Below are 20,238 nucleotides of genomic sequence, written 5' to 3'. Positions count from 1 at the left end.
TTGTGTTGGGATCAGAGTCTGCCCCGGATTATTTGCACGCTTATAGGATTTGCTATTATATGCTACTGTGCTCAAAATAGCCCGGCTTAGCTCCGTGTGCTAAATGAACGGCTTCGTAGTATTTTTATTTTTTTTTTCTACGTAATGTTTATAATAGATATTAATGAATGAATCTGAGTAAAGAAACATTTTTTGGCATAATTGTATTTTAGAAAATCTTCTCTAAATGTTATGTATTATCTCTACCGCAAGGAAAACTTTCCATTTCACTACTGTCCGTCTTCTAAAATTGCCTGCGGAGTTTACACCAAATAGTTATTTTTTTATTTATTTCTTATAATTCTAATTACCATGAATTCTTTACTTTGCAGGAAATTCAGTTTTGGCTTCAATATGGACCCGGTCCCGGATACAGACTTTCTAAGCCGGTTCATTGGGACCAGTATAAAGATTACCACTATCCATGGATGCTTTCAGGGGGAGCTGTTTCATATTGATGCGGCTCGGGCCATCATTTTAGTTAAAGGTGAGTAAATGTTCTTGTGTATCTAGTCATTCTAGGATCTATACTGCAATGTGCAGAAATAATTTAAGCACATTTCTTCTGTAAGGATTGCGGATTAAAAAACAAAACAAACTGGTCAATATTTCATTTTGAATGAGCAAACTGGCACAAAATCTGTAAAGCATCAGTTAGATGGGTTTATCACTGGCAGACGCAGACAGGAAAGGGCCCCTGTGACAGAGCAATATATGGGCCCTTTGCAGCCCAAGAGCTCTTAAAATCCAGAATTGCATTTGCTTTGGAGGTAGAAGTGGCCTCCTTACATCTTGGGCCCATGTGCGGCTGCACAGGTATCAGCAGTGATATGTCCGCCCCTGGGCTTTATCCAGCTCTGTGGTTAAAAAAAAAATGAACTAACAGGCAGGTAGTTGCCTGTTGTGCCCAGCGCCGATCTCTGCCACCCAAGAGCCATCACAGAACGCTCCTGCCAGCGATTCAGCCGCTTCCTCTGACATCACGTCTACAGCAGGGCCGTCGAGTCAGAGTCTTTGTTCATTTTGGTGGAGTCGGTATATAATAGAGCAACTCCTAAAATATATACTAAATTGGGTACAGTAGTTCAATGCAGTTTGTGGGTAATATTTTTTTCATAAGAATTTGGTAAAGTTATGAAATGTCCTATTCCTGATCTAAGGGTCTAGACTTTTAGCTGAGATGAATCTGTGCTACAGTAAATTTATCACTTAAACATGAGCCATGTATGAGGGAGTCGGAGTCGTGGAAATTGAGGGGTCGTAGGTTTGGCTTACCAACTCCACAACCCTGATCTACACTGCGGTGGCTTCTCTTCCGCTTAGGTGGCGTCTACAGGGCGGCGGCTTCTCTTCTGCTGAGGTGGCATCTACAGGGCGGCGGCTTCTCTTCTGCTGATGTGGCGCTTGCAGGGCGGCAGCTTCTCTTGCGCTAAGGTGGCGCCTACAGGGCGGCAGCTTCTCTTCTGCTGATGTGGCGCCTACAGGGCGGCGGCTTCTCTTCTGCTGAGGTGGCGCCTACAGGGCGGCGGCTTCTCTTCTGCTGAGGTGGCGCCTACAGGGCGGCGGCTTCTCTTCTGCTGAGGTGGCGCCTACAGGGCGGCGGCTTCTCTTCTGCTGAGGTGGCGCCTACAGGGCGGCGGCTTCTCTTCTGCTGAGGTGGCGCCTACAGGGCGGCGGCTTCTCTTCTGCTGAGGTGGCGCCTACAGGGCGGCGGCTTCTCTTCTGCTGAGGTGGCGCCTACAGGGCGGCGGCTTCTCTTCTGCTGAGGTGGCGCCTACAGGGCGGCGGCTTCTCTTCTGCTGAGGTGGCGCCTACAGGGCGGCGGCTTCTCTTCTGCTGAGGTGGCGCCTACAGGGCGGCGGCTTCTCTTCTGCTGAGGTGGCGCCTACAGGGCGGCGGCTTCTCTTCTGCTGAGGTGGCGCCTACAGGGCGGCGGCTTCTCTTCTGCTGAGGTGGCGCCTACAGGGCGGCGGCTTCTCTTCTGCTGAGGTGGCGCCTACAGGGCGGCGGCTTCTCTTCTGCTGAGGTGGCGCCTACAGGGCGGCGGCTTCTCTTCTGCTGAGGTGGCGCCTACAGGGCGGCGGCTTCTCTTCTGCTGAGGTGGCGCCTACAGGGCGGCGGCTTCTCTTCTGCTGAGGTGGCGCCTACAGGGCGGCGGCTTCTCTTCTGCTGAGGTGGCGCCTACAGGGCGGCGGCTTCTCTTCTGCTGAGGTGGCGCCTACAGGGCGGCGGCTTCTCTTCTGCTGAGGTGGCGCCTACAGGGCGGCGGCTTCTCTTCTGCTGAGGTGGCGCCTACAGGGCGGCGGCTTCTCTTCTGCTGAGGTGGCGCCTACAGGGCGGCGGCTTCTCTTCTGCTGAGGTGGCGCCTACAGGGCGGCGGCTTCTCTTCTGCTGAGGTGGCGCCTACAGGGCGGCGGCTTCTCTTCTGCTGAGGTGGCGCCTACAGGGCGGCGGCTTCTCTTCTGCTGAGGTGGCGCCTACAGGGCGGCGGCTTCTCTTCTGCTGAGGTGGCGCCTACAGGGCGGCGGCTTCTCTTCTGCTGAGGTGGCGCCTACAGGGCGGCGGCTTCTCTTCTGCTGAGGTGGCGCCTACAGGGCGGCGGCTTCTCTTCTGCTGAGGTGGCGCCTACAGGGCGGCGGCTTCTCTTCTGCTGAGGTGGCGCCTACAGGGCGGCGGCTTCTCTTCTGCTGAGGTGGCGCCTACAGGGCGGCGGCTTCTCTTCTGCTGAGGTGGCGCCTACAGGGCGGCGGCTTCTCTTCTGCTGAGGTGGCGCCTACAGGGCGGCGGCTTCTCTTCTGCTGAGGTGGCGCCTACAGGGCGGCGGCTTCTCTTCTGCTGAGGTGGCGCCTACAGGGCGGCGGCTTCTCTTCTGCTGAGGTGGCGCCTACAGGGCGGCGGCTTCTCTTCTGCTGAGGTGGCGCCTACAGGGCGGCGGCTTCTCTTCTGCTGAGGTGGCGCCTACAGGGCGGCGGCTTCTCTTCTGCTGAGGTGGCGCCTACAGGGCGGCGGCTTCTCTTCTGCTGAGGTGGCGCCTACAGGGCGGCGGCTTCTCTTCTGCTGAGGTGGCGCCTACAGGGCGGCGGCTTCTCTTCTGCTGAGGTGGCGCCTACAGGGCGGCGGCTTCTCTTCTGCTGAGGTGGCGCCTACAGGGCGGCGGCTTCTCTTCTGCTGAGGTGGCGCCTACAGGGCGGCGGCTTCTCTTCTGCTGAGGTGGCGCCTACAGGGCGGCGGCTTCTCTTCTGCTGAGGTGGCGCCTACAGGGCGGCGGCTTCTCTTCTGCTGAGGTGGCGCCTACAGGGCGGCGGCTTCTCTTCTGCTGAGGTGGCGCCTACAGGGCGGCGGCTTCTCTTCTGCTGAGGTGGCGCCTACAGGGTGGCGGCTTCTCTTCTGCTGAGGTGGCGCCTACAGGGCGGCGGCTTCTCTTCTGCTGAGGTGGCGCCTACAGGGCGGCGGCTTCTCTTCTGCTGAGGTGGCGCCTACAGGGCGGCGGCTTCTCTTCTGCTGAGGTGGCGCCTACAGGGCGGCGGCTTCTCTTGCGCTGAGGTGGCGCCTACAGGGCGGCGGCTTTGCTTCTGCTGATTTGGCTCCTACAGGGCGGCGGCTTCTCTTCCACTTTATTTTGATGAAAGGGTGTGACTACCAATGTCATGCTGATTGACAGCCGGGTCCTCACTGAATTATTGTGCAGCCGGCTGGGATTGTCCAGTCGTAAGTGACCCCTTTAAGGCCTAGTCAATGCTGCCAGTTTGGAGTCCGGTGATGCACAAGTGTGCACTAATTCTGGTGAGTGTAGGGGTGCCGTTAGCGCTGCAGCGAAGACTCTTCCTTACATCCAAGCACTTTTTTGTGAGGGCTATGCATGGTCATAAAGAATTCCTTTTTGGAAAGACTAAAGGTCCATTTAACGATCAGCAACTTGTTTGTGATCGGTGGTCCTTTAATAGCTTGTCTATACCGGCAGACCACACTTCTGATGCGTACCACTATACATAGGCTTCCATTGTTCTCGGTAGCACAAGTCCTGTTTACACAGAAAGATGCGCTGTCGAAAACTATGATCTTTCATGTAGCACAAAAGATTATTTCACCCGACAAATGAGGGTATTGCTTGTTTATTGGGTGATCGTCAGCCTGTTCAGACTGCAAGATTATTGTGAAATGAGCGTTCGCAAGAAAATTGGGGGCTTTCTCTCCCTCTTTTTCTGGTGATGTCATAGATTCTGGAGAATTAAATTACTGTTAAGTCTCTAATTAGCATTATAATCATATTTATTTCAGACTAATTTGTTGTATGTTCTATTTCAGTGAAGGATTTAAGCAATGGTAAGACTTCACCGGGAGCCAAACTGTTTTTTGGAAACGTTATTCTGAAAGGTATTGTGTGTGTTCCCCCCCCCCTGTTTCTCAATGCTCAGTAAAATCTGTATTCAGTGAAGACAGATTATTACATTCCTGAGAGAGGAGAGGACAGATAATACGGATAAGATTCTATATATAAGAAGGGATCTAGAGGCAGAGTCCCTCCCTCCTGTTTGCCCACCTGGCAGAGAAAGAAGCAGATTTCTCTCATGTCGCTGGACACCCCTGGGCCATTAGTGCCTTTAACATGGAGTGATAATGCAGACGTTCTGTGTATTCTTTGCGACTTGTTGTGGACTGCAGGGAGCTCAGAGGGTAACTTCTGTCTTTGGTTTGTGTTGCTATTTTAATTTCTGTATCTTTGTTCCACACTATCAGTTATAAAGTTCACCTTGACCTGGTTTACCTCCCTGTTCTCTGCTTCTGTAGTGCTATTTTGATTCTTTGGTTTCTGATCTATGCTCATGTTCTGACCACCCACTTGCTTTCTTATTGTGACCTTGACTTAGGCCTTCTGGTAACGACCCCACTTGATGACCCTTCTTACTGTCTAGGAGACTAGAAGCAGAACTTGTCTGATCGCCTCTGCTACATAGAGGTGATGAACAGATCACCTCTATGTAGCAGAAATGTTCCTGTGCTATGAGCGCTGACCACTAGGTGGAGCTCATAGCGATCAGCACATGACAACCACTGGAGTCTGCTGCAGACCCAGTGTTGTCATGCCCGCGCATCGGTGACCCGCGATCACGTGACGGGGTCACCGATGGGCGGGGCTAAGGACGCGCTCCTGGCGCTGCGATGTTAAATGCCGCTGTCAGAGATTGACAGCGGCATTTAACAAGTTAACAGCCGCTGGTGGATCGCAATTCCACCCGCGGCTGTTGTGGGCACATGTCAGCTGTAATAATCAGCTGACGTGCCCGGTTCAGTGCGGGCTCATCGCCGGAGCCCTCACTGAACCGGGGGTTACAGCCTGGTGCGTACTAATACGTCCCAGGCTGTAAAGGCGTTTTAAAGGAATAAAAATCTGAAAAATCACTATTTATTTTTTTCAAAAGGTTTTGGTTATTTCCTGAAAAAAATGTCAACATTGCTTGTAAAAGTTGAAAGTCGGGCAGGAAGTGCACTCGGGTTATGATAAATAAACAGCTTTATTATACAATAGGTTCTCTGGTCAGGGCCCCACTTGGCCGGGGGTCCACCCGCTGTCATCCTCCGCCTTCAACTGCATCTCCTTCTTCTCTCCACTGATTGGCTGACAGATGATCCTACACCTCTGATTGGTGCAGAGCTCTCAATAAATTGCCCTTACTCTTCAGACAAACAAGACGCACATAAAAAACCCCACATGTTGGCTCCTTGGGCACTGTCAGATACCCAATTTCTCGGAAAATGTGAAAATTACTGCTAAGCTTTTAAACCTTCTAGTATTCTAAAAAATAAGGGACATGTATAAAATGATGGCAATATTAAGTAGTAAAGTTATGGAATTGTGGAAATCACAGGATTCATGGCATATAAATGATGGAAAAATGTTAACAAAATTTTCAAAACCTCTCGATTTTATTCAGTACCTAATATGAGCAACACACAGAGACATCCCGGCACTTAGAGCCAAGACTGTATCAGTGAGGTTATTAATGGTCATCTGAGGAATGTACTTGGGCAAATCATCAAGATCCGCTGCTGGCAGCTTCCTTAGTAATTGCCCATCAATGATATCCCAGATGTGCTCAATGGGAGACAAGTCAAAAGACCCTGTAGGTCGTGGTAGCAGTTTTAGGCCTCACAGGCTGCTCACAGTAACACGAGCAACATGCGACCTCATGTTTTCTCATGTATTCTAAAGGCTTATTCCAATCTTCAAGATGAGAATTGTCTGTCGCAGCAAAAACTTTTTTGCAATTTAAAAATTTTTTAACCTTTCTTGAGATATTAACAATTTTCTCAACAGCATATTGGCCGGCTACCGCTGCTATGTAGCTTGTAAGCACTGCACTAATGCTGACTAGGATTAGGAGCGAAAAGCAGGCTCCAATGATCCTGGCCAGCTTTAAAACAGTGCTTACAAGCTCATTAGAAAAGCTTATAAGTACTGCGCCTGCTGGGCCACTGCTGCTAGACAGAGGTGGTGGTCGGTCTCCTAGGAACAAGCTGCAAATAAAAGAAGAATATTTTAATATGCAGTAAATTGCCAAAGTGCTTGTTTTTACTAGATTTACACTATGAAGATGGAAATAGCCCATTAAGATGCTGTTTGCAGTCAGTTTATTAAAACATTTCCTTTAACCAAGCCTTTAATGTAATATTTTAAAATCCACGGACTGTTGGACATGTACCTTCAGCTTGTGTTCTTTATTTTTTTTAGTGGAAACTGAAGAAGACCCTTCAGATCGTGTTGATCCAGAACAAGTTGATGACAGGTAGAACACTGTACCCAATAAACTTTTTTGTAAAATATACAGTACCAGTCAAAGGTTTGGACACACTGTTCCTGCAATGTTTGCTTTTATTGGAATGTACACATAGTAGATTCAGACTGAAGGCAGCAAAACCGCAAAGGAACACGCGTGTAAAACAAGGAGTAAAGAAACCCATATGAAACAAGCCATAATGTGTTAAACCTAAGTACCCCCTTTAACTCTAATTATGGCTTTACACTCCTTTTGGCAAACTCTACAGCTTTATCAGGCAGTCACCTTCAATGGCTTCCAGCAGTTGTGATGGAGTTCCCTGAGGTGCTGAGCTCTTGTTGGCTGTTTTGCCTTCACTCTGTGGTCCAGCTCATCCCATACCAACTCATCCCAATCGTCCTTTGTCACCCCCTGACGAAGGACGTTTGTCCAAAACGCGCGTCGGGGCTGTACCACACGGTTCTACCCACAAAGCTGGACCAACAATGCAGGTATAAAACTCTTTTTTTCGTACGGGTTATGATACCATGGTCTTGACATTGGTATTAACACCTAGACATAGTTATTAAAATCCATACATATGGTGCACGCGAATGGTCATTTGAATTATTATGTGGTTTACTTGGGTATCACATGTGCATCATATGCTATGGGTCTTTAGATGATCATAGATTGTTCACTTATCAGGTTACCTGTCATTCACATGTTTTTTCTTTTTCCTGCTACAATTTTCTCTTTATGTTGAGTCCTGCATAAGGATTGGAGTGCGTTAGTCACATAAATGAATTTGTCGTGTTTATGCTTGGCCCTGCAGTGCGGTCATGCTGGTGCGTGTAGTGCCACCTAACCATAACTTCTAAATGAAGGTTTTTTATGATTAATTATCTTTGTCTCTCTTTTTGACCTATGATTCGGTGGTTCTCCCTTTGTTATATGTCTTACTGAATGGTCTGCCATTCTATATTGGTCCATACAGTAAGCACATGATTCTTTGTGGACCTGATCATCTGTGGGTCGGAATATGGTTATTTGTTTGTGCTGCTACATTCAGTGTTTCGTGTATCTTACCATGTCAGTTAGGTTGAGGTTGGGTGATTGTGGAGACCGTGTCATCTGATGCAGCCTCCATCCCTCTCCTTCTTGGTCACAAAGTCATTACATAGCCTGGAGGTGTGTTGGATCATTGTCCTGTTGTATGACAAATGATGGTCCCACTAATTGTAAACTGGATATGATGACATGTCGTTGCAGAATGCTGTAGTAACCATGCTGGCTAAGGGTGAATTGAATTTAGAATAAATTACCTGCAATGTCACCAGCTAAGCACCCCCACACCATCATGCCTCCCCCTCCATGCTTCACGGTGAGCACCACGCATGATCAAACCATCCGCTCTCCCTCTCTGTGTCTCACAAAGACATGGCGGTTGGTTCCAAAATTGTGAACTTTTGACTCCTCAGACCACAGTACAGATTTCCACTTATCTAAGGTCCAGTCCTTGTGTTGCTTGGCAAATCTCTTTTTTGCTTACAGTCCTTTAATTCTTGATACTTAACAGTAATTCGACCATATTGGTCTGCTTCTCACAGTCTCCTCTGGACAGTTGCTGTTGAGGTGTGTCTGCTACTTAATGTCTGTGCATCATTTATGAGGGCTGTTCTCTGAGGCACTGTCATGAGGCGAGATCTTACATGGAGTCCCAGACCGAGGAAGATTGATAGTCATCTTGTGTTTCTTCCATTTTCTAATAATTGTGCCAACAGTTCTTGCCGTCTCACCATGATGCTTGACCACAATTATTGTGTCCCTGATGTCATTAGACAGCTCTTTGGTTTTGTCCATGGTGGAGAGGTTGGAGTGTGATTGAGTGTGTGGACAGGTGTCTTTTATACAGGTAACGAGTTCAAACTGATGCAATTAATACAGGTAATGAGTGCAGAGTAGGTGGGCTTCTTAAAGATAAACTAACAGGTCTGTGAGATACAGATTTCTTGCTGGTTGGTAGGTGATCAAAGACTTACTCCATGCAATAAAATGCAATTTAATTATTTAAAAATCATACAATGTGATTTTTCTGGATTTTTTTTTTTAGATTGTGTGTCTCTCACAGGTGAAGTGTACCTACGATAAAAATTACAGATCTCTCCATTCTTTGTAGGTGGTAAAAATTGCAAAATCGGCAGTGTATGACCTTAGTAGTACAGCAACTAGAAAGAGTGAGAGTGACCATGAAGTTTATGACCTTAGTAGAGTGGCAGCTCGGAAGAGTGAGAGTGACCATGAAGTTTATGACCTTAGTAGAGCGGCCGCTAGGAAGAGTGAGAGTGACCATGAAGTCTATGACCTTAGTAGAGTGGCGGAAGAGTGATAGTGACCATGAAGTATATGACCTTAGTAGAGTAGCAGCTAGGAAGAGTGAGAGTGACCATGAAGTATATGACCTTAGTAGAGTGGCAGCTAGGAAGAGTGAGAGTGATCATGAAGTCTATGACCTTAGTAGAGTGGCAGCTAGGAAGAGTGAGAGTGACCATGAAGTATATGACCTTAGTAGAGCTGCAGCTAGGAAGAGTGAGAGTGACCATGAAGTCTATGACCTTAGTAGAGCGGCAGCTAGGAAGAGTGAGAGTGACCATGAAGTCTATGACCTTAGTAGAGTGGCAGCTAGGAAGAGTGAGAGTGACCGATACCTATGACTATAGTAGAGCAAAAAACTATGAGGGTGTTTTTGGCATAAAACAGAGGCTCAAAAGTAACTGTAAGGTGAACAAAGTGATCCATCCATAATAAAGCTGTGAAGAGGGAAGGAAATGTCACTGTCTAGTGCTGTTTTTATCAGTTTTTTGGGTACAGACCAGGGACCATGGCATGACTGTTCACATTGCTTTATCGTGCCTGTGTCAGGAGTCAACATGTAAATGCCGAAAATGAAAATATTTCCTTGACAAATATTTTTCTTCTAGTTCTCACACAAACTCAAGGTATCTTTTTTTTTTATGTTGTCTTCTGAAAAAGTGACCTTTAACCCAGAGCACTGACACTTCTCTAAAAAGAAAAAAATACAATAAAAAGCAATCAAAATATTGTATATACTCCAAAATGCTATAAATGAAAACTGCAGACCGCGAAGCAGAAAACAAGCCTGCACACCACCCCATTGATGGAGGAAAAAAAACTTTTAGGCTATGTGCCCACGTTGCATTTATGAAGCAGAAAATTTCTGCTGCATAAATGCAAGTCCTCTCCCGGAAAAACGCATGCGGAATTCCGCACGCGTTTATCGCGCATTTTTCGCGCGTTTATCACGCGTTTTCCACATGTGGAATTGCCTTGCGTTTTTTATGCATTGGACTAAGGCAATTCCGCTTGCGGAAACGCAAAATTAAATGACATGCTGCGGATTTTTGAACGCGGCATAAACGCTGTGGAAAAATCCGCAGCATGTGCATAGAAGTTGCGGAATCCCATTGGGGACCATGGGGTGCGGATATACATGCGTTTTTCAAGCATTTACGCTGCGGAAATTCCGCAGCATATACGCTTGAAAAATGCTACGTGGGCACACAGCCTTAGAGGCTCGGAAAATGGCGACACATTTCAACTGTTCAGTTCTGAATTTTTTTCACTACTTAAATAAATATAAGAAAAAAATCTATGGAAGTTTGGTATTGCCATAACCATACCGACCTGGAGAATCATGTTGACAGATCAGATTTACCATACAATGAATGCTGTAATAAAAAAAACTGCAGAATTGCTTGTTTTTTTTTTTTTCTGCAATTTCACTGCATTTGGAATTTTTTCGCTATTTTCCGGTACATTGAATGGTGTCACTCAATACTACAATTCGTCCCGCAAAAAACAAGCCCTCAAACTGCTATGTTGACTGAAAAAAAAATAGAAAAGTTATGACACTTGGAAGAAGGGGAGGAAACCAAAACTGACATGAAGGGGTTTAAAGGGAAGACCTCATCAAAATAACCCGCTGTTCAACTTAGATTTTTGTGTTCCTTGTATCTTTATTAAAAACTAAAAATAGTAATTTAGCAGTTTTCACATTGACTTTGTTAGACTCATTCCTCCTGTCCTTTCAGGAAGAGTTTTCAGCAGCCTCCCTTATCATCCGAGTCAGGATTACAATGAGTTATAGCACCTCTATAGACAGCTGATAACACAAGATTCATCACAGCTGACCTTGCTCTACTTGCACAATGACCTTTGCACACGCTCATTCAATGCGTCTGTTCAATGCTGCTAATGTGTGTGTGTGTGTGCGCGTTTCCTACAACAGCAAGTTAGTGTAAAAAGTACTGCACTGGCCAGTGTGAAAACTGCAAGATTTCTATTTTTTTACTTATAAAGTTTGTGATATTAAAAAAATAAAACGGAAACTTGATGTATTCATAATCTTGACAACACATAGTAACCCTTTTTCATACAATTTTTCAGCACTGGTGACGTGATATCAGAAGATGACATTAAACCGGCCCTAATGCCTGAAAAGGTTGAGGCTTCGGCTCTTCAAAATGTGAAAGAAAGTGACGTACAGATCCCAAACTATTCAGGTATGTTATATTAAAGATTCATATAGGAGTGACTACTAAAGGATAGTCCATCAATATCAAAGTAGTGAACAATCCCTGTAAATGTCTACAAAGGGTAAATAGCAACAATTACGCAGTATTTTGAAGAAGACATTTCATTCACGTCAGAGTTTTCAATCAGGCCTCCTTCACACCTCCGCACAGAACACGTCCGTGAAAAAATGGTACCAGTATAATCAGTGTTTCCCATCAGTGTGTCATCCGTGTGTCCGTTTTCCCCATCAGTGTGTCATCCGTGTGTCCGTTTTCCCCATCAGTGTGTCCTCCGTGTGTCCGTTTTCCCCATCAGTGTGTCATCCGTGTGTCCGTTTTCCCCATCAGTGTGTCATCCGTGTGTCCGTTTTCCCCATCAGTGTGTCATCCGTGTGTCCGTTTTCCCCATCAGTGTGTCATCCGTGTGTCCGTTTTCCCCATCAGTGTGTCATCCGTGTGTCCGTTTTCCCCATCAGTGTGTCATCCGTGTGTCCGTTTTCCCCATCAGTGTGTCATCCGTGTGTCCGTTTTCCCCATCAGTGTGTCATCCGTGTGTCCGTTTTCCCCATCAGTGTGTCATCCGTGTGTCCGTTTTCCCCCTCAGTGTGTCATCCGTGTGTCCGTTTTCCCCATCAGTGTGTCATCCGTGTGTCCGTTTTTCCCATCAGTGTGTCATCCGTGTGTCCGTTTTCCCCATCAGTGTGTCATCCGTGTGTCCGTTTTCCCCATCAGTGTGTCATCCGTGTGTCCGTTTTTCCCATCAGTGTGTCATCCGTGTGTCCGTTTTTCCCATCAGTGTGTCATCCGTGTGTCCGTTTTTCCCATCAGTGTGTCATCCGTGTGTCCGTTTTTCCCATCAGTGTGTCATCCGTGTGTCCGTTTTTCCCATCAGTGTGTCATCCGTGTGTCCGTTTTTCCCATCAGTGTGTCATCCGTGTGTCCGTTTTTCCCATCAGTGTGTCATCCGTGTGTCCGTTTTTCCCATCAGTGTGTCATCCGTGTGTCCGTTTTCACCATCAGTGTGTCATCCGTGTGCTGTACGTGTTTTTCACAGACCCATAGACTTGTAATCACCCTTGTCATCTGTGCTGCTAGAAAAACAATGGACAGGTCTATGTAAAAACCAGGACATGTGCATAACAGCATAGATTGCAATGGGCATGAATGCTAGCTGTGAAAAAACATATCCCAGGCGTACTGGAAACACGGATGTGTGAAGACGGCCTAAGTCTGGATTCACATGTATATATGTTTTGTGGTCCGGATCACGATGTATGGACTGGCCGCGGGTCTCCTGCGCGGAGTTTGACAGCCTCACGTATGCCTACTTAGCTTTCGCGTTGGGATCATGAGACCCGCGGCCAGTCCCTACATCGCGCTCTGTACTTGGAGCGCAGAGCTTAGTGGTGTGAATGCGGCACTACTTCTGTTGTATACATGGCTTAGGCTATAATTCCAGGTGCCAGTGGGAGAAAAAAAAGTCGAGCAGGAACTTGTGACAAGAGGTGACAACAAATCCACAACACTTCACTGAAAAAGGGTCACATTTACCAATGCATGGTTAAAATAGCGGTCCCTTCAGGCCTCAATTATATATAATGGCGTCGTCACCGGTGCGAAATACTGATCAAAAATGCACTTGCACCCCTCCCATCCATGAGAAGGTGCATGCTTGTAAGACAAATAAGGCGCCAGTTACACTGGTACTTGTAGTGCCCCATTCTGGCTAGCAGCCCATTGGTCACCCACATACTATAGTGTTGGATTCTACTGTATGTAGATACTATTAGGCGGACTATCTGTAAATTGATGATTAAGGTGTTTTGCTTGTATAGTTTACTTGCATAGTGTAGGATAGCCATGTGACCGATGGACTGTAAGCCAGCATGGTGCACTACACGTACTCATGTGACAAGCACCTATACAAGCCATAGACTTCAATAAGCAAGTCTCATCTGAACTATGGAAGGGACTAGTGCTTGCTGCAATATCTTTTCACACGAACATTTGGTCTGTAATGAAAACAATCAGCTGTATTGAATACAGTGGCATGTAAAAGTTTGGGCACCCCTGGTCAAAATTACTGCTGTTGTGAACAGTTAAGCAAGTGTAACCCCTTCACGACCTTGGACGCATCCATATGTCCGGTCTTTAGGTGCTTACCAACCTTGGAAGTATGGATACGCCTAGGCAACTTTGCGCACACAGAAGGGCCCGATCGTTGCTATGGCGACCCGATATAGTCATGACGACATCCAGGTCACCAGAGCTAGCAAACTTGCTACACCAAGCTCCGAGCATGATGTAGCAAGTTTGTCTGTCAGTGCAGCGCTGACAGTTTGTACAGCATAGGAAAGCTCCTGCATCCCCTATGCTTTTACAAGCGATCAGCCTGCAAGAAGTGAAAGTCCCATCGTAGGAAAAAGTAAAAATAAATTGTAAAAACATTAAAAAAAATCACAAAATAATTAAAAAATATATATTGTACCTATAAATAAAATGGTTTTTATGAAAAATTATATAAACAAAAAAAGTGCAAACATTTAGGATCGTCGCGTCCAGAATGACCTGACCTATAAAATCGTCCCGCTATACAGCTCCATCAGCAGAAAAAGAAAAATTCACACTCGCCTTTATGAGTTATGCAGTTAGGCACACCTCTAAACATCGTTTTGGGTAACATAAAGACTCCTTCACTTGGTAGCTGCCGCTCCAGTGTACGGTGTAGATAATTTTTCCTTCCCGGATAATCCCTTCCACGTGGATGTATAAAAAAGCAAAGAATGGGGTTTTCTGGCTGGTGCTTCTGTTCCATCGGGGGAAATTGACTAATAAATGATGTGGTCCAGTTTCACTTATTTACCCTTGTGTACAAAACTGACAAGTTTTCAGCAAATACAAAAATTACATTCTTGCCACAAAAATGTCATGTTTTCCAGTACGTCCCCCAGGACAGCACACATGGAGGTAGTCCTTCCTTGACCTATGACGGGACAGGATCACAGAGAGGTTAAAAGGCCCGTCCCACCTCCACCCTCCAGTGTTTTTTCCTATCCTTTGCAGGACAGATGCAGGAGAGGAGTGCGCATCAGAGCGAAGATTACCTGGGAGGTCAGGGGGATCAATCTCCTTCCTTCCCTCTGTGAAGAGGCTTCGGGCTGATACCTCACTGGGCGGGGGTCCCTCAGCCAGGTCAGTAGAGCAGTGCCTCCTGGCTTCACCGCTTCCCTCAGTGAAGGACTCTCGGCATCAAGCTGCATGTGCTCCAAGGTGAAGCTTCCTTCTACGGACTCAGCGGGATTGGGGGGTCTTGGCCTTCCTTTCCCTCTGTCAAGCATTTCGGGGCCGACCCCTTTCTGGGCTGAGGTCCCTCAGCCAGCAGCCAGCCTGTGCATCATTCCCAGTGTGACGCCGCTTCCCTCCATGATGGGCTCTCGGCATTACCAGCTCCCCCTGTTCTTCTAATAGGTGTGGAACCAGCACAGGTAAGTGTACGGTAGATGGGCTAGGCTTCTGGGTGATAACTAGCTTCATGCCTTATGCCAAAGCTGGGCTTAGAGCCCCATGTGCTAAAGTTTGACTTCAGTTAGTCGCATGTCATGGCTGCACAGGGCCTCATTATTGGGCTTCACAGTTTGACTTATGCCAAGCATGTTTGTCTCTATGTATGGTGGAATAAACACATGCTTCACTATTGTCTGCACACCAGTATCCGTCTAAAGGACACATTATCTCCATGAAGTCTGCCCTCCAGCTGCTCCTCATTAAAGTGGCTCCTTCAGGTGGGACTAGTCTGACAATTGAGGTGTACTACTCAGTTTATTCGGAGTTCAGATGAATTACTCTTGAAACGGAGTCTAGTCTCTTGTCTAGCGCCTTCAAACACAGCTCTAGTCTGTGCCTCTCTACCTCTTAGTGCCTCATGGTGCCTCATGGTACATCATAGTGCCTCATGGCGCTGCATAGTGCCTCATGGTACCTCAGCATACCTCATAGTGCCTTGTGGTACATCATTGTGCATCAGTGTGCCTTGCGGTACATCATTGTACCTCTCTGCATCAGTATGCCTTATAGTGCCTCATTGTACTTTATAGGGCCTCTGTGCCTGTGGCTTTGTGCCTATGGCTTATGCCCCAGGTGTTAGAACCTTGCTGTTAGGTTTTTTTTCCTTTGCTGGTCACATGACCTTGTTGGCCTATTTAATCCTGCTCCGCCCTTCTGGCTTTGCTGGACTTCATTGTATATCTACTTTCTAGCTAGCCTGTGCTCTGTATCTAACTCTGTTAGTTTGCTTGGTCTACGGACCTCTATGTTCGATCTATTTTGTTTGTTCGTCTGTCTGCTACTATTTCTGTTAGGAGGTGTCCCATATTCCTCCCAGTCCTTAGTACTTGTAGGGATTCCCTCCCCACATCTATAGGTCTCCGTACAGACTAGATTAGGACTTTAGCAGGTCTGATCGCAGGATCAGGTTCCCTGTTACATCGTAGGGATTCAGCTGAGTCTTATAGTAGGGACAGATCTCCTCTCTTTCCTTAGCTTTGGTAGCAGAACATAACACCAGGACGCTGGCATCGTGCCTCGTACCTTGTGTCTCCAGCCCACCTTTTCACACTTTGCCTCTGGCCTCGATTCTGGTTATAAAGTCTTCATATTTCTGGACCCAGATCCAGCTTCCTTTGCCTCAATCTTTGCATCTGGGCTTAGCCAGAGGAACAACTATGATCTGATTGGCCTAGTATTTTGTTTGGAACAGGGATCTCAATTCATCTACTGCCTTTAAGTACTGAAGTTGTGGTGGAAAGGACACCCATGTCTATTGAGTTTATCCTATAAAATGACATACTACTGTTCCGGGGAGTAGAGAAACCCACGAGATAGATGCTAATCATGTTGGGGGAAAGAATCCTTCCCGACTCCCCATACGGCGATTGGTCTAGTTTCCTAGATCATCCTCCTGTTAAAGATTCTAGTCCCATAGTCTATAATATTTTATGTTTATCAAGGAGGGTATCTCGACCCTCTTTTTGTACTTTTGTTGTGAATCAACAGTACAGCATGATATGGCAGAAGACCCCGTACTCTCACTAGTGCTACAGCAGTCAGGCGCCTACAATAAAGAATCTGTATCTGGGGTTCTTACCGTTAAGTCCCCGTTATAGTCCCACTGCCTCACAGCAGATAGTTTCTTCCCATCACAGAGGGAGATTATCATTCCTCTAGCTACAGAGGAGGATCCCTGTCACGGGTGCAGTCCGGAGGTACAAATATCACTGAGAAGACCTTTTAGGCCTTTATTTTCTCCAGGCCGAGCCCAAGTTTGATAACTGGTCCTGGATATATTAAAATAAATAAAATTATACATAATGCAAACGTCAACATGAAATTTCTGGAATAGTTACTTGTATAGAGGCATTTTCTAAAGGATACTCTCTTGTGGGAAGAGGTTCTTACCAGTCCCCAGAGTTTTACCAAGGTCCTGGATTATGAATCAGATGTGAATATGACATGATATATGGCACAACCAATGGTAAGGGCATTTATTTAGGCCACTGTCCTTAATTTCAGAGCCCAGACTCGGTGTCGTTAACATCGGCACCACAGTGGGGGTGATCTACGCTTCTCTTATCAGGGGTTCTGATGAGGAGCCCAGCATTGGTAATGGCAGGGGATGTTACCTGCCAGCCTGCATAGTCATTAGTTTCAATAATATCCAGCCCTTAAGGCCTAGAGATCTAGAGAGTAGATGTCTGTGGGCTCCTGTTTGCATTGCACATATACATCAGACACTCGTTATGGTGATTTATCTTTGCAGATCTCTTTACTTGTCTATATTTCTTCTGATCGTACAGATCTTTTCTATATCTGGCCTGGTTCCTGCCCAGGACTTTAGTCCCTGGAGGCTTCTGTACCCACCCTGGTGCTATTGATTTGGTATTTCTCCTTTCGTGCTGTCCTGAGGGACGTACTGGAAAAAGGGCATTATTCTTACCGTTAATTCTGTTTCCAGGTAGTCCCTCAGGACAGCACCCTTATTTCCCTCCCTTATTTTTATCTTTGGGCTGGCTCGGGATCGGTCTTCCCGCAGGTCGTTCGTTCGTCTGGTCGCCATGGCTCTGGGTTGAGCTGGAGCTGTTAAAGTGGTTCTTATGAGTTTCTAGTGGCTCTTATAGACCATTTGCATCCATCCTTCGGTGGTAATTGGTAAAAACACTGGAGGGTGGAGGTGGGACGGGCCTTTTAACCTCTCTGTGATCCTGTCCCGTCATAGGTCAAGGAAGCTTCCTCCTATCGTGCTGTCCTGAGGGACTTCTTGAAACAGAATTAACGGTAAGAATAATTCCCTTTTTTATGTCTCAGTAATAAAATTCTGTGGGGCACCTATGGGTTAAAAATACTCATTGCACCCCTAGATAAATTCCTTAGGAAGTGGAGTTTCCAATATGGGGTCACCTGGGTTTTTTTCTGCTGTTCTGGCTCCTCAATGGCTCGGCTAATGGAGCCAAAATCTGTAGCGCTGCTTCCCATCTGATACCCACCGTGTGCTCGAACAGTAGTGTACAACCACATATGGGGTATCACTGTATTTTAGTGGAAAAAAATAAAAATTTTTGTTCTTACAACTAGAAGTTAAAAATGCTCAGTACACCCCTAGATAATGTATCAGGCTTGTTTAGATTTTCTTTTGAATACTTCAGATGCTGAATTTTATGGTGAGGACACAGGAGAGGTTTTCTTCTAATGACTCTTCCATGAAGGCCATATTTGTGCAGGTGTATCTGAACAGTAGAACAATGTACCACAACTCCAGAGTTTCCTAAATCTTTCTGAAGGTCTTTTGCAGTCAAGCGGGGGTTCTGATTTGCTTCTCTAGCAATCCTACGAGCAGCTCTCACTGAAATTTTGCTTTGTCTTCCAGACCTTATCTTGACCTTCACTGTTCCTGATAACTGCCATTTCTTAATGACATTTCAAAATGAGGAAAAGGGCAACTTGAAAACACTTTGCTATCCTCTTATAGCCTTCTCCTGCTTTGTGGGTCTCCAACATTTTCATTTTCAGAGTGCTAGGCAGCTGATTAGAAGAACTTGTGGCTGCTGTTTTTTGCTCCAAGTTAGAGGAGGCTGGGTTTTTATAAAGCTGGGACATTTGCATCACCTGGCCTTTCCTAATGGTGATCGTGAACAAGTCTTAAATCTAACAGGCTAATTAAGGTCTGAAACCTTGGTCAAAGTTATCTGAGCACACACATCTGTAAGGGTGCCCAAACTTTTGCATTGGCCCATTTTCCTTTTTGTTATTTTTAAAATGTAAAAAATGACAATAAGAAAAGGAAATGTGTCATCTTAAACTTCAGGGCTTTTAGAGATCATTTCATCGTCAACTTGCTTAACTGTTCACAAACTTTTACATGCCACTATAAAGTTGGTCCGAGTGATTTCAGTTTTTTCATGGAGAGCACCAAGACTAAAAATACATTCTTATCCCTATGAAAACCATTTTACCGTCAATAGTCGCAGTGAATCCTAGAGCACATTCCAATACCCCAATTGTGGATGAACCGTGGGATTCTTCAGTATTTGCATTGGCCGTGAGATTTTTAACAATATCTGTAGGGTAAATTGACAAGGGCTGCATATTTGAGTTTGGGATAGCATGTCAATTTAAGGCCTCATTCAGATCTCCGATTTTCACAGGGGCTGTGCACATGTCCATGTTTTCCAGACCGACTGGTTAGAAAAAAATAAGAGACCTGTCAGTTTTTGATCTGAGTCACGGATCGATATTACCCATACAAGTCTATAGGTTCATGAAAAATGAGAAAATCACTGCTGGTAAAAACGGACCTACTGACCAAACACTGATCCTTTTTTGGCATAATGCACAATGTGGATATGTAGCAGGAACTGGAGCTGATATGGGGATGTGCAGCCCAGGCTGTTTAACTCCTTGCATGCCATTAGTCCAGCATATAACGATTTTTGAAGAGGCAAAGGGCTCCCTCTGTCACCAAACGAACCCCCCCACACCCTCACATGCTGATGTGACAAGTATGGAATCCAATTCCAGCTCCAATTCCCAAAAATTTGGGATGCTGTGTGAAAAGTTACAAAAAAAAAACAAGAATGCAATAGTTTGTAAATCTTATTTTAATGAATTTAACGGCCTTCACCTCAATCTCGAGCCATGGCGACTTGGTGGATGCACCATCTGTAGAAAGATCGATCTTGTGCAAGCCTAAATAGGTCCACCAGGGTCTTCTCCATCGTTTTCTTGACCGTATCAAGCCATCGGTCTCCTGTTTTTCCTCTTCACCTTGTTCCTTCTCATTTTCTGACCATGATGTCGTTCTCTAGTGATTTTCTCTCTTCGTATGATGTTTCCAAAGGATAAATTATTTCCAATGGGACATAAAACACAGATCAGAAGGTGAAAGTTTGAAATTTTTTCCATTTCTTTTGAAAAAATTAATTAATTTCGAAATTGGCGACAGCAACACATCTCAAAAAAGTTGGGCCATGTCTACCATTGTGTATCATCCCCCTTCCTACAACAGTCTGTAAATTTCTGGGAAGTGAGGAGACAATTGCTGGAGCTTTGGGAGAGGAACGTTGTCCCATTCTTGTCTGATGTAGGATCTTGCTGCTCCTCAGTACTGGGTCTTATTTATCAGATATTTCATAATGCGTCACATGTTTTCTATTTGTTGAAAGGGGTGAAAGCGGACAACCCTTTTAATGAAATGATATTTAAAAGCAAGTATTTTTTTTTTTTTAATTGCAGGTGACGAAGACCTAAATTATATTCTGATAGACCAGTTCCAACCAATGTTTGGACCAGCAGTAAGT

General features: G+C 45.8%; 1 protein-coding gene across 1 annotated transcript in view; it reads left to right on the top strand.

The window, feature by feature from the left end:
• Positions 1 to 384: 384 nt before the first annotated feature.
• The window catches only part of LOC141152925 (piRNA biogenesis protein EXD1-like), a 117,739-nt gene continuing 97,885 nt past the window's right edge, over positions 385 to 20,238 (top strand). The window contains exons 1-5 of the mRNA XM_073637565.1: positions 385 to 526; positions 4,345 to 4,413; positions 6,770 to 6,824; positions 11,262 to 11,377; positions 20,174 to 20,232. Of these exons, the coding sequence (XP_073493666.1) occupies positions 394 to 526; positions 4,345 to 4,413; positions 6,770 to 6,824; positions 11,262 to 11,377; positions 20,174 to 20,232 (432 nt within the window). The 5' untranslated portion in view covers positions 385 to 393. The remainder of the gene's footprint in view (positions 527 to 4,344; positions 4,414 to 6,769; positions 6,825 to 11,261; positions 11,378 to 20,173; positions 20,233 to 20,238) is intronic.

Source organism: Phyllobates terribilis, unplaced genomic scaffold (assembly GCF_046119375.1).
Source record: "Phyllobates terribilis strain yellow unplaced genomic scaffold, ASM4611937v1 Scaffold_7__3_contigs__length_470593459, whole genome shotgun sequence".
In the NCBI taxonomy this organism is placed as follows: Eukaryota; Metazoa; Chordata; class Amphibia; order Anura; family Dendrobatidae; genus Phyllobates; species Phyllobates terribilis.
Note: the sequence above shows the minus strand (reverse complement) of the source record. Positions and strands in the feature narration are given on the sequence as shown.